Here is a 12853-nt window from a genome sequence, read left to right on the forward strand (position 1 = left end):
GGGTCTTATTTATATTTCTCTTTCTCTCCTCAATGTCATCATGTTTTTCTGGAATATATGGAACATTCTCTTAACTGGTGATTAAAGATAATTTTCTATTCTATCATCCCTAAGGTTTTGGGGAACTTTTCCTGTTTATTCATTTTTCCTGGTTATGGTCATATTATTTGGCTTCTTTTCATGCTTAGTAATATTTCACTGGATGCCAGACATTAAGAATTTTGTGTGATGAGATTCTAGGTTTTACTGTACAAATTGTGGAAATCCAATAATGTTGGGTTTTCTTATAATGTCTAGTTAAGTTTCTTGGATTCAGCTGTATTCCATCGAGGCTTGTTTTAAAACTCTGCTAGGGCAGATCTAGATAAGGCTTCACTGTAGACTAATTTAGCCCTGCTATTCAGTACTTTTTTGAAGATTCTCATCCATGTGCCACATATTACAAGGTGGTGTGCCACATATTACAACCTCTCTGAGCTTCTTACTCCATGTTAATGCTGGCTGGTTCTTTACCCGGCCGCAGGTAGCTTTTTCTCCCTTGTGCGTGGACCAGCTGAGATTCAAGGAGGCAACTCTGCTGACCTTTGTGCTCCCTCCCCTGCAAATTCCAGCCTCCCAGGCCTCCTGAAATGGGCTCTCTGTTGCTGGAAGCTGCCGCTGGGGCTCCCCTTGCTTGTGTCCCTACTCTGAGGTGTCATATCCTGTGCTGCCAGTTGTCTGGTGCCTGAAAACTGTTGTTACATTTATTTGTTCTGTTTTTCTGGTTGTGTAAACGGTGAGGGTCAGTCAGGTCCCTCTTTAGCCATCTTGGCTAGAAGTGGGAGTCTTTCCCTCCTGTCATCAGTTGCCTCAGAGACCATCCCCTTTCTCTTGGCCTGTGTTGTCTTTTAGCCTCCCTCTCAGTAAGTTCTTCTGCATATCCATCAAAAGAAGTCTGGGCTGGCATGTAGAACATTTGGGTTCTGAGAATCCCAGTTCTGTTGCTGGGTTTTAGGGCACATCTCTCTACTTGTTTGTCAAGCATGTTCTAAGGCTTCTTCTTATTTCTTTGTTTTATGATTCTCTATTATAACATTTTTTTTCAGTATTTGTTTTCATTCATTCAGGTTTCTTTTGAAGGTGCCATTCCTTCTATGAGCTCCTGTTGGTTGAGCACCTACTACTTGTTGGGTACTGCCATGGATACTGGGGTCACAGTGCCCTTGTGCAGTCTTAGTCATGATATAATAGTGATCCTTGCAGCGGTACTTCCATGGCCAATGTTGGCAAGACAGAGCCCCCAGCTCCAGGAGAGGCTGCAGTGGGAGACTGGCCTTCTTTGGTGGGCTCTTTTGGACACTGATACCCAGGCTCAGGTGGGAGGAGGGGAGTATAAATGAGAGTGTCCCAGGCCATGGGAGCAGCAGGTATAAAATAATCAAGATGAAGGATTTGGTGCATTTGAAGAACTAAAGGACACGGTGAGTGAGGCTTAGAGTGGGAGGCAGGAAGGGTTTCTTTGAAAATTAAAATGTAGGTTTCCTCTCTAGCAGTATAGCACAGTGCAATGTCTGGAGTCTGAGTTCAAATCTTGACTACCATTCTCTAGCTGTGTGACCTTCAGCAACTTTCTTAACCTTTCTGAGCTTCAGGCTTTTTTTTTTTAGTAGAAACATTGAGAATAATATGGTAGTTGTCAAGATTTAACAAAGTACTGCTACACAGAAAGCTGTTAGCATAGTTCCTAGCTTACTGGAAGTAACCAATAAGGGTAAATTATTATCCAGTATTTTATGACTTATACCTTTTATTTCCTTGTATATAGTTAGCATTGTTTTATACAATTAGTGTGTAGGATTATTAATATTCTCCAGTAACAACTATTCTTTGGTGGAACTAATTGCTAAGTTAGTTTCTTAGTTCTCTGACTAAACAGTTTCTTGAAGAGTGTCTGGATATTTTGTTACTTTAAAACAATAAGTTCTTAACCCATGAAGTATACAGTGGGCCTTAAAGTATCTTTTGAAATTCCTGATCCTGTATGGAAAGGTTTTTTATAAAAAATATTTTAAACATACAAATATTTTTGATACAGGGTCTCACTCTGTTGCCCAGGCTGGAGTACAGTGGCTCCATCATAGCTCACTGTAACCTTGAATTCCTGGTCTCAAGTGGGCGTCTTGCCTCAGCCTCCCAAAGTGCTGGGATTACAGGCATGAGCCACCATGCCCAGCATCTGTGTGAAAAGTTCTGAGTGTGTATGTCCATGGGTATCTTCAGGTTCCAAAACTATTTGTGACCCTCCAAATTTGAGAACTACTGCTTGAAACGTAATGTTTTCAAGTCTGCTCCAGGCTGGGTCTGCAGGTACTCTGTAAATATCTGTGGAACGAAGGCTGCAGGTTCCTACTGGGCTCTGAAATACACTGAGAATAGCTCATATCGGGTGACTTTGGTCATAGGGCTTGGCTGTGATCCAGCATAGACCTGTTCATCTGAGGCAGTGAGGGTGCAGAGAAAGGGCATATTTAATTATGTTGCACATTTTTTTCTACAAATACATAATTCTTTTATTAAAATTCTCTGAGTAAATGTTACACAGTATAAATTTTTCATAAGCTTTTATTACTAGCCTAAAATAATTAGGTGAGAAAAAATGTGGTTAGTATTTCAAAGAAGTAAGAACCTAGGCATAAACTTGTCATCTCTTACTTTAAACTTTTGTCAGTTACTGTCAAAATTGACCTTGGTTTTCCTCTCTGCTAGGTAGGACTCCTCTGCATTCTCATGCCAGTAGTACTGCTCGCCCAGCTATCTGGTTTTCACCTCTGTAGTAGGTGCCAAGTAATCTTTCTGGAAATAACAATTGAGGTAGTACTTCTCTTGACAAAATTAGCCTCAGAGAAGTCCTTGGTAGCCTGTTTCCTTTCTCTATTTTTCTAGATCAAAAATGGAAAGGATGGGTGGGGATAGTAAGGGAAGGGAGGGCTCTGCTAAGTATATTTCTCTTTATTGTGCACAAACTCCAGCCAGGCTTTCTCTGAAACAGCAAAAGTCCTCTTAATAATTGTACTTTGAGTCCGCGCAGTTCCTACCTGCCTCATCCTTTCATTGGATGGCCTCTTCTGCAGGCATGGAATAAGGAGATATCTGCTTAATAGAAAAAGTTGGTTATAGCAGGGATTCTGAAAAAAAGAAGGCTAAGACTTTTAATTTTAACCCCAAAATGCATATTCATGTGCTGATCTTGTGATCTGAACCAAGGCCTTGTCTTGGAATACACACCCTCTCCTTTCCTCCATAGACCACGCCCATAAGGCCTTGCCTGCATTTCCAGGCTCAGTGTCTCGTGTGGGATGAGAAGACCTGTGCAGGCAACATGAATGTAAGCCCTTACTGATTTTTACAGCGTGTTTACAGTATTTTCCACTTGTTTTACCCACTCCTAATTTGACAGCTGTGTTTTAGTAACTCATCTTTATTGAATCTTTCTGAAGAATTCAAACTAATGTTCAGAAATAACAACTTTTGTTTGACAGTTGTATGTCATTGTTTTACACAGTATTTCACTAAATTACTGAATTAGAGTAGAAAGGACAATGGGCATAGCAGCGCTGGAAGCACAGAGAACTGCCTGTTAGTGAGCAGAGGACTCCTGGAGAGGACAGCTGTGCATGAGCCTGCTTCTGCTTAGGGCTAGCTAGGTGAGCCACTGAGGGAAGGTCACATACCCTCTCTAGGTATTGGTTTGCTCATCTGTAAAATGAAGATAGGAATAGTCTTCACTTGGTTGGGTTGGTATGGGAATTGAATCACGTATGCAAAGCACCTCCCTGGCCCGGGCCCAGGCCCATTACATGTGCTGGAAAAATGTAGCCATTATTTTTAATTGTGTTACTATCCCAACAACTCCTCTTACCACTATCATTCCCACAGAGTAGCCTCTTAGCTATGCATGCTCAGTGTGCCCTGGGATTAGTCAATGTGTTTTATAGAGTGGATGCAAAGATTAAGTTAATTTAGTGGTTGGTTAAGAGCTTCTGCTGTTTAGTTGGAGAGCATCCTTGGTGAAATGCATAGTCTTAAAGTGAATTTATACATTGTGTGTTTAATGAGCATCTACTTAATGTGCCAGGGCATCATGCTAGGTTTGGAAAATCCAACAGTAGACACAATCCTGCCCTTGGGAGCTTCTACTGCAGATAAATCATTAACGCTAACATAGCAGGAGATTGGCAGAGGTTGCCGCCACCAGAAGCACTTGAGGTGTGAGGAGAGTGGGTGAGGGAGGCTTTCCAGAAAGTCTGCACCCTAGTTGAGACCTAAAGGCCTGATAGGAGAGAGTAGGTGGAGAACAGCATTTGCAGAATAGAATGCCTTGGGGGTTGAGAGGGCCACTGGCAGTTCCTACAAACTGAAGCGTGGGGTGTGTCAAAGTTGGCCAGATCTCGCAGGTCCTCACGTGTGTGAACTTACGTATTCCAGCATCCTGTTGGCACAGGGGAAGGGTTTTGTCCCCACCCTTAAGGTGAGAACATGGAAGTGTAGACAGGTTAAGTGATTTACTGTAGCCACACAGCTAGTAAGTAGTAGTTGTGGGATTCATTCCACTCCAGGTGTGTTTGACTGCAAAGCCCATGAGCTCAGCCACCCCACTACATTGGAGGGAAGAGCAGGTTTAAGGAGAAAGAGTAAGGAGGATAACCGGCTTGTTTTGGACCTGAGTAAGTTGGAGGAGCCTATTAGACACATCCATGTGAAGGGGTCTGGTTGGGTGTAGCCACGCCTCAGTGGCAGTGGTGGGAATTGATGTCATGGAGTGGATGAGGCTGTGTGAGTACATTTATGACAGCACACATGCAGGGTGGACTTGCTGTCAGATTCTTGCTAACAGGGTCAAACTTACTTGTTTTAAACCTATTTGGATAGCACTATGTGGCCATTCTTCATGGAGGTGAGTCTCTTTGTCCACTTGCTTCTGAGTTTCCAGTGAGGGCGTGGTTCCCATTCATGCTGGCGAGAGTAACTGCATCAGACAGCACTGAAAGAAAGGTGCCCAGCTTTGCTCTATGCCTCTGGTCCTTGTCACCTTTCTTCTGGGGTTCTACAAGTACTCACTTCATTTTAGACAAATTCTCAAGTTTGCGATTCTTAGATGCTTGAGCTGGAAAGGACTATGAACGTAGAAAGCAAGCCACATGGCCATGTCTTTGGTCAAGTGTGACTTGTCACAGTTGATGCACACTTGTGAGTACATTTTTTTTTTTCCTTTTCCCCTTTAGATGGATTTGAAGACTATGGTCCAGATTGTGACAACATGAGGGTAACGGCCTTCTTGGACATTCCAGGCCAGGATAACCTGCCTCCACTCACTCGCCTGGAGAAGTATGCTTTCAGTGAGAACATCTTCAACCGGTGAGCTCAGCCAGTTCTTTGCACATTGACACCCTGTGTTGTGTTTGGTTTAAGCTGACACTTGTGGCCATCTCTCTGTAATAGCTTTGAGGAGACTTGGATGATGAGGTGGAATACAGGCTATCCTCAGGATGCTGGGATTCTCTCTGAACGACACCATTTCATTAGGCATCCATTATTTTTGTTACTGTTTTACTGACCCTCTGGTAAGTCAGGAAGGAAAGGTGATGAAATTTCATGGTGTTTAAGTGATGAGGATTGCTCACTGGGTTTCTTTCACGTATGCAGTGCTCAGAATAGTAAAACACATTGCTTAATTGAGAAGCTCGGAGAAGCGTCAGTTGGAAGCCTCATCTGCTCGCTTTGGTCTTGAGTGCACTGTGCTTCCTGGACATGCTCTGTTGTCACTTCTTTTGGACAACAGAGGGTTCAACTCTAGGTTCGGACTGGCTCAGCAGATGACCTTTGTTCTTATTTCCTGAAGAAAGGAGAAACTCAGGCATCTCTTTCCATTTGCACTCTGCCCAAACTTCCCAGAAAACGAAAGCATTCTTCCTCCCATCTCAGAGGGGAAGTGTTTCTCCTCTTGCTCTGCCCCTTCGACCTGTCCTCCATCCCTGCCTCTCTGTCTCTCCCTGAGACTTTGCCTCCTTTGGGTTTTCCTTGTGTCTTCTGTCTCTCCTCACCTGTGAGTCACACCCTTTCTTCCTCTCAGGAACACTGGCTCATCTCTCATTCTGAACTGTCCTCTGGCCTTCTCTAACTGTATATCCCTGGCCACATTGCTCTCCTGTGAAGACTGGCTGATACTCGCTGAGTCTCTTTCCTTGCCTTCCATTTACTCTTACTTTTTAAAAATTATATTCTGTGCCAATCATAGCCTAAATCCTTTACATTTATTAAGTCACAGAAAACTCACAACAGTATTACTTCCCTGATAAGTCTAATTATTATCTCCATTTTACAGATAGGGAAATGATGGTATTTTGAATGGTGTCGTCTGATGAAAAGTTCTTAATTTAAATGTAGTTCACAATTTATCAACTTTTTTTCTTATGGTTAGTGCTCTTTATGCTATATAAAAGAAACATTAGCCTCTTCTGAGGCCACCAGATGTTCTCTTGTATTGTCTTCTAGTTTTATTGTTTTACTTTTCACATTTGGATCTATAATCCACCTAGCATTACTTTTTTTTTTTTGCTTAAGATGTGAGGTAGGGATCAGGTTTTGTTTCCTTCCATGTGGAATCCAGTTGGCCCAGTGTCATTTATTGAAAGGATTATCTTTTACCTATGCTCTGCACTGTCACCCTTGTCTTAAATCAAATGTCCACTTCTGGACTTTCTGGTCTGTTCTTTTAGACTATTTATCTGTCACTGCACTAGTACCATACTCTCTTCACTATTGTGACTTCTTCATAAAATTCTTATTATCACATAGATTAAGTCCTCCACTTTGTTCTTTTTCAAGATTGTCTTGGCTATTCTTGGCCATTTATATTTCCAAATACATTTTGGTACCAGTTCATCATTTTCTAGAAGAAAATCTGCTTGGATTTTCATTAGAATTGTATTACGTCTATTAAATCAATTTGTAAAGAATTGACATCATTACAATATTAATCTTCCAATCCTTCCTTTTTTAGATTTCTTCAATTTCTGTGTGTGTACTCAGGTCTGTGTGTACACACATATATATGCACAAATAATTATAAAACTATGTTACATTCTTTTCTTTTGTAGAGATCTGTATCTTGTTAGATTTAGTTCTAGGTATTTGATATTTTGTGCTAATGCAAATTGTGTCTTTTTTAAAACTTTCTAGTTGTTGCATGGAAATGGAATTAATTTTTATATTTTTATTTTGTCTTATTATAATTATGCTAAGTTCATTTATTAATTTTACTGTCTTTCCTATGGATTCCTTTGAATTTACTACATACTACAGTGACGTTTGTGAAAAAGGATAATTTCGTTTCTTCCTTTCCTATCTTGTTATTTATTTATTTATTTAAGAGACGGGGTTTCACTGTCACCCAGGCTAGAGTGAGTGTAGTGGCTTGATTACAGCTTACTGTAGATTTGTACTCCTGGGCTCATGTGATCTTCCTGCCTCAGCCTCCCAAGTAGCTGGGACTACAGGCATGCACCATTACAACCGGGTAATTTTAAACAAAAATTTTTTTTTGTACAGATGAAGTCTCACCGTGTTGCCTAGCCTATTCTTGAACTCCTACCCTCAAGTAATCCTCCTGCCTCTGCCTTCCAAAGTGCTAGGATTACAGGCTTGAGCCACTTGTTTTATAATTTTATTAATTACACTTTTATCAGCTTAAGAAAGTTTACATTTCTAGTTTATATTTCTGGTTTGCTAAGAGATTATTTTTAAATTTTTAAAAATAATTTCACACTTAAAAAGTTTCAAGAATAGTAGAATTCTTATGTATCTTTCACTCAGATTCATTAGTTAAGCTTTTGCTGCATTATCATTCTGTATTTTTATGCTGTTTTTATCTGAACTATTTAAGAGTAAGTTGCAGACATAATGTCTCTTTTCCCTTAAATATTTGAGTGTGCATTTTTCTAAGAATAAGGCATTTACCATTCACTCATATAATCGTAGTACAATTACCAAAGTCAGGAAAATTTAACTGATATAATATTGTTATCAAATATATAGATTTTAATAAAATTTTGCCAGTTGTCCTAATAATGTGCTTTATATCTTCTTTTTTGTGTGCCTGTCTTTTGGGTCCAGAATCTAGTCCAGCACCATGTATTACGTTCATTTTTCATGTTTCTTTAGTCTCTAAGTTTCTCAACCATTTTTTGCCTCTTATGATATTGACATTTTTGAAGAGTATAGATCATTTACTTTGTAAAATAAACTTGGTTTACGAAGAGTTTTGTCAATCATCAGTGAGGTCTGATTTTATATGCTTCTTTTATATCTAATGAGATTATCAGATGGTTTTTCTCCTTTAAAAGCCCTTTATAACTTTCTGTAAACTTTAAAACTTCTGTTATCATGAAATATAACACAGAAAATTGGATCAATCATAAATATAGAGTTTAAGGTATTTTTGTGAAGCAGATGCCCATGTAGCCACGTACCAAAGTCAAACAATCTTACTTTGCTGGCATCCTCAATTGCCCTTCCCCCTTCCTGACTACTTCCTCCTCCCTACCAAGCAATAACCACTGTCTTGATTTTTATGTTAATCACATCCTTCATTTTCTTGCCTGTTTTAGCACCTGTGTCTACCTCCAAATATTATAATTTAATTTTATTGTTTCTGAACTTGAAATGTGTAAAGTCATATATTACTTTGTAAATTTTGCATATAGCTTGAGTTTGTTCCTTTTGTATTAAATAACTATGTTCTTGATTATACTGACATTTATGCTTCTACTGTTTTTAGAGAAATTTAAGTTTTTTGACTATGAACAATTTTGTTATGAATAATCTTGTTTGTGTGTCTGAGAGCACTTAAGTATGCATTTCTGTAGGGCATGTGTCCAGGAAAGAACTACTGTGTGATGGGTATGCTTGCCTCCTACTTTAGTAGATAACGCCAGTTTTCCAAAGTGGTTGTCTCAGTTTACCGTCCTACCTTTCACTTATGTTTTATCTGCCAATTGATATTGTTAGATTTTTTAATTTTAGCCATCTGGTAGTATATAACACTTAATGATTTGAATTTGCATTTTCCTTACTGTGAGTATGAACACCTTTTCTTGTGTTTGTTGGACGTCTGTATTTCTTTTTGTGAAGTACCTATTCAGATCTTTCATTGGAGGGGTAGGGAGAAGATGGATTGTCTGTCTTTTCCTATTGATTTGTGGGAGTTCTGTATATATTCTGGATTTCAACCCTTCGTTAGTTATGTGTGATAAACATCTTCCCTCATTCTGCGGCTTGTGGTTTAACTCCTTTATGATTTATTTTAATGTAGTTAAATTTATCAGTGTTTTCCTTTATACTTAGTGCATTTTGAAGCTTCTTTCTCTATTCTTTTATATTGCTTTAAAGGCTTTGGTTTTGTTTTTTTTTTCACCTGTCTGAAACTAATTTTGTTTATTGTGTGAAAGATGGGTCAAGCTTCATTTTCCTAGTTGTCACAGTACCATTTATCAAAAGTACATTCTTTCCTCACAGCTCTGGAGTGCCACCTCTGCTGTCGTCTAGTCTCTGTTAATGAACAGGCTGTCTGGGCTCTTTCCTCTCTTCCAGCAGTTCATTTGTCTCCCTCTCAGCCAATACCACACTGTCTTGATTACTACAGATTTATAGTAAGTCTTTTTTTTTCTTTTTTTGAAACAGAGTCTCACTCTGTTGCCCTGGCTAGGGTGCCATGGCATCAGCCTAGCTCACAGCAACCTTCAACTCTTGGGCTCAAGCGATCCTCCTGCCTTAGCCTCCTGGGTAGCTGGGACTACAGGCATGCGCCATCATGCCTGGCTAATTTTTTCTGTATATTTTTAGTTGTTCGGCTAATTTTTTTCTATTTTTAGTAGAGATGGGATCTTGCTCTTTGTCAGGCTGGTCTCAAACTCCTGACCTCAAAGTGATCCTCCCGCCTTGGCCTCCCAGAGTGCTAGGATTACAGGCATGAGACACTGGGCCTGGCCCTATAGTAAGTCTTGATATTCGATAGAGTAATGCTTCCCACCTTGTTTTTCTTCTTTGACATGTCTGTCATTCTTGGTCCTTTGTATTCCCATATAAATTTTAAATCCTGCTTGTCAGATTCTAACAAAACAAAACACAACACCTTAGGATTTTGAATAGTTTTGCATTGAATCTGTTGGTCAATTTGGAGAGTATTGTCCTCTTTTCAATGTTTAGATTTCCAGTCCATAAACATAGTATATCTTTCTGTTTATTTAGGTTTTCTTTAATGTCCCAATAAAGTCTGATTATTTTCTGTTGTGGTTTTGTGGGGGGTTTTTGCTGGTATATATTTTAAAGAAAATCTAAAACAGCTATTTTTTCCAGGTAAGGACTTAAAACAAGTCCTAATGGCAGTATCATTATCACACTCAACAAAATTAATAGTAATACTTTCCAGTCTACCACTGTGTCGAGTTTTCCTCGACTATCTCAAGGATGCCTTTTTATGGTTGATTTGTTTGAATCATGATCCAAATAAGGTCCACATAATTCATTAGGTTGATGTGTCTCTTAAGTCCCTTTTTGTTTGGACTTTTTTTTCCCTTTTGACCTTAAACCTCTTTTAATCTCTAATGCTTCTCTTTTTTTGTCTTCTCCCATATTATTTATTTGTTGAAGGGGTCATTATTCTTGTAGAATTTTCCACATTCTGGATTTGGTGGTCATTATTATAGTGATATAATTTGTCCTGTCTTTTCTGTAAATTGAAAATTACATTTGAAGAATTGATTAGATTCTGCTTCAGTTTTTTTTTTTTTTAAATAATACTTTCTATGTTGTTTTGTGTACTTTTACAGATGTTAATACTGAGCAATAGGCTCAATTGTTTTATTATTTCATTATAAAATTCCTCACCAACCTTTCTTCTAATGATTTTAGTGGTTACAATTAATCATTGCTTAGATCTTATTTCATCATGAGTTGGAAAATGGTGATTTTCTTTTTATTGGCTGTGAGATCTGTAGTATGGCTCCATTGTCCATCCTGTTATTTATTATTTGTGCCTTTCTCTCTTTCTCCCCACATGATTCTTACCAGAACGTTATGAATTCCATTAGTTATTTCAAGGAATCAAGTTTTGGCTTTGATTCTATTGTATGTTTGCTTTTTAGTTCAATAATTTATGCTCTACTCTGTATTATTATATTTTGGGGGGCTTTTGGGAATTTAATTGCTATTCATTTTTTTCTTGTGTAGAATACTTAGTTCTTTATATTTTTGGCTTTTTGTTAACATCTGCATTTTACATGTGCAATTTCCTCTTAAGTACTATATTAGATGCATCAAGTTTTGATCTATAATATTTTCATTACTTTTCAATACAAGCATTTCTAATGTTCATAATGAGTTCTTTCATTATTGAATTATTTAGAAGTGTTTTGTTTAATTTCCAAATATTTGAGGCTTTTCCAAGTATCTTTCTGTTATTGATTCTTAGTTTAATTCTTTGGTCTCCAGAGAACATACATTATATTATTTCTCTCTTAACTTTATTGAGATTTGTTTCGTGACTCAGAATATGTTCTGTCTTAGTAAACCTATTTATTCCATGTATACTTGAAAAGAATGTGAATTCCAATGTTTTTGGGTAGAGTATCTTAATAATATAATTTAGGTTAAGTTTGTTAAAAACATTATTGAGATCTTCTATATTTTGTTTACTTTCTGTCTGCTTGTTCTGTCAATTACCAGGGGAGAAATTTTGGGATGTGCAACTGCAATTGTGGATTTATCTTTTTTTCTTTTAATTTTTATTTCATATATTTTATGGATTTTGAAGCTTTGATGTTGGTTGCATACACATTTAGTATTCTAGTTTTTTTAATAAATTGATTTCTTAATCACTGTGTAATGTCCCTTTTTATCTTTGGCAATGTTCCTTTAGTCCTTTTGCTGAATCTTTCTGTGTCTTTTCTTTTTTTTAAGAGATTCGGTCTATCTTTGTCACCCAGGCTAGAGTGCAGGTATAATCATAGCTCACTGCAGCTTCGAATCCTGGGCTTAAGCTATCCTCCATCCTTAGCTTCCTGAGTAGCTGGTACTACAAGGTGCTGGGCACCATACCTAGCTAATTTAAAAACATTTTTTTTTATAGAAATGGAGTCTTACTATATTACCCAGGCAGGTCTTGAACTCTTGGCCTCTAGTGATCCTCCTGCTTTGACCTCCTAGAACACTGGAATTACAGACATGAGCTACTATGCCTGGCCTCTGTGTCCGATATTATTATATACACTCCAGCTTTCTTTTGATTAATGTTTGTATGGTATATTTTTGTCCATACTTTTATTTTTAACCTATTTATGTCTTTTAAGTTTAAAGTGTGTTTATTGTAGAAGGCATATAGTTGAGTCTTGCTTTTTTATTCAGTTTAACAATCTTTGCCTCTTAATTTGAATGTTTAAATCATTTACATTTGATGTTCCTATTGATTTGGTTTATTTAAATCTACCAACTTGCTATTCGTTTTCTATTCATCTCAGCTATTCTTGTTTTCTCCTTTCTTGCCTTTTTAAAATAATATGTTTTTTAAAAATTCCATTTTTCTCTGCTGTTGGCTTATTAGTTATATAGCACCTCTTAAAAATTTTTTTTGGTTGTTCTAGGGATTGTAATATACTTTTCCATTTATCACAATATATGTCCAAATAAAATTATACTGCGTTGCATACTGTATAAGTGTTCAAGATAGAGCATTAGAACCTTACAACAGTATACTTCCATTTCCTCTCCCCTAACTTTTGTGCTGTTGTTATCCTGTATATTACTTCTATATATATTATAA

General features: G+C 37.8%; 1 protein-coding gene across 2 annotated transcripts in view; it reads left to right on the plus strand.

Moving 5' to 3' along the window:
* Positions 1–12853, plus strand: part of LOC105874526 (serine/threonine-protein phosphatase 4 regulatory subunit 1-like) — an 82920-nt gene that overhangs the window by 23075 nt on the left and 46992 nt on the right. For both annotated transcript variants that reach the window (XM_012770455.3, XM_076010845.1), the window contains exon 3: positions 5262–5394. In XM_012770455.3, coding sequence (XP_012625909.1) covers positions 5262–5394 — 133 coding nt within the window. The remainder of the gene's footprint in view (positions 1–5261; positions 5395–12853) is intronic.

Source organism: Microcebus murinus, chromosome 16, assembly GCF_040939455.1.
Source record: "Microcebus murinus isolate Inina chromosome 16, M.murinus_Inina_mat1.0, whole genome shotgun sequence".
NCBI lineage: Eukaryota > Metazoa > Chordata > Mammalia > Primates > Cheirogaleidae > Microcebus > Microcebus murinus.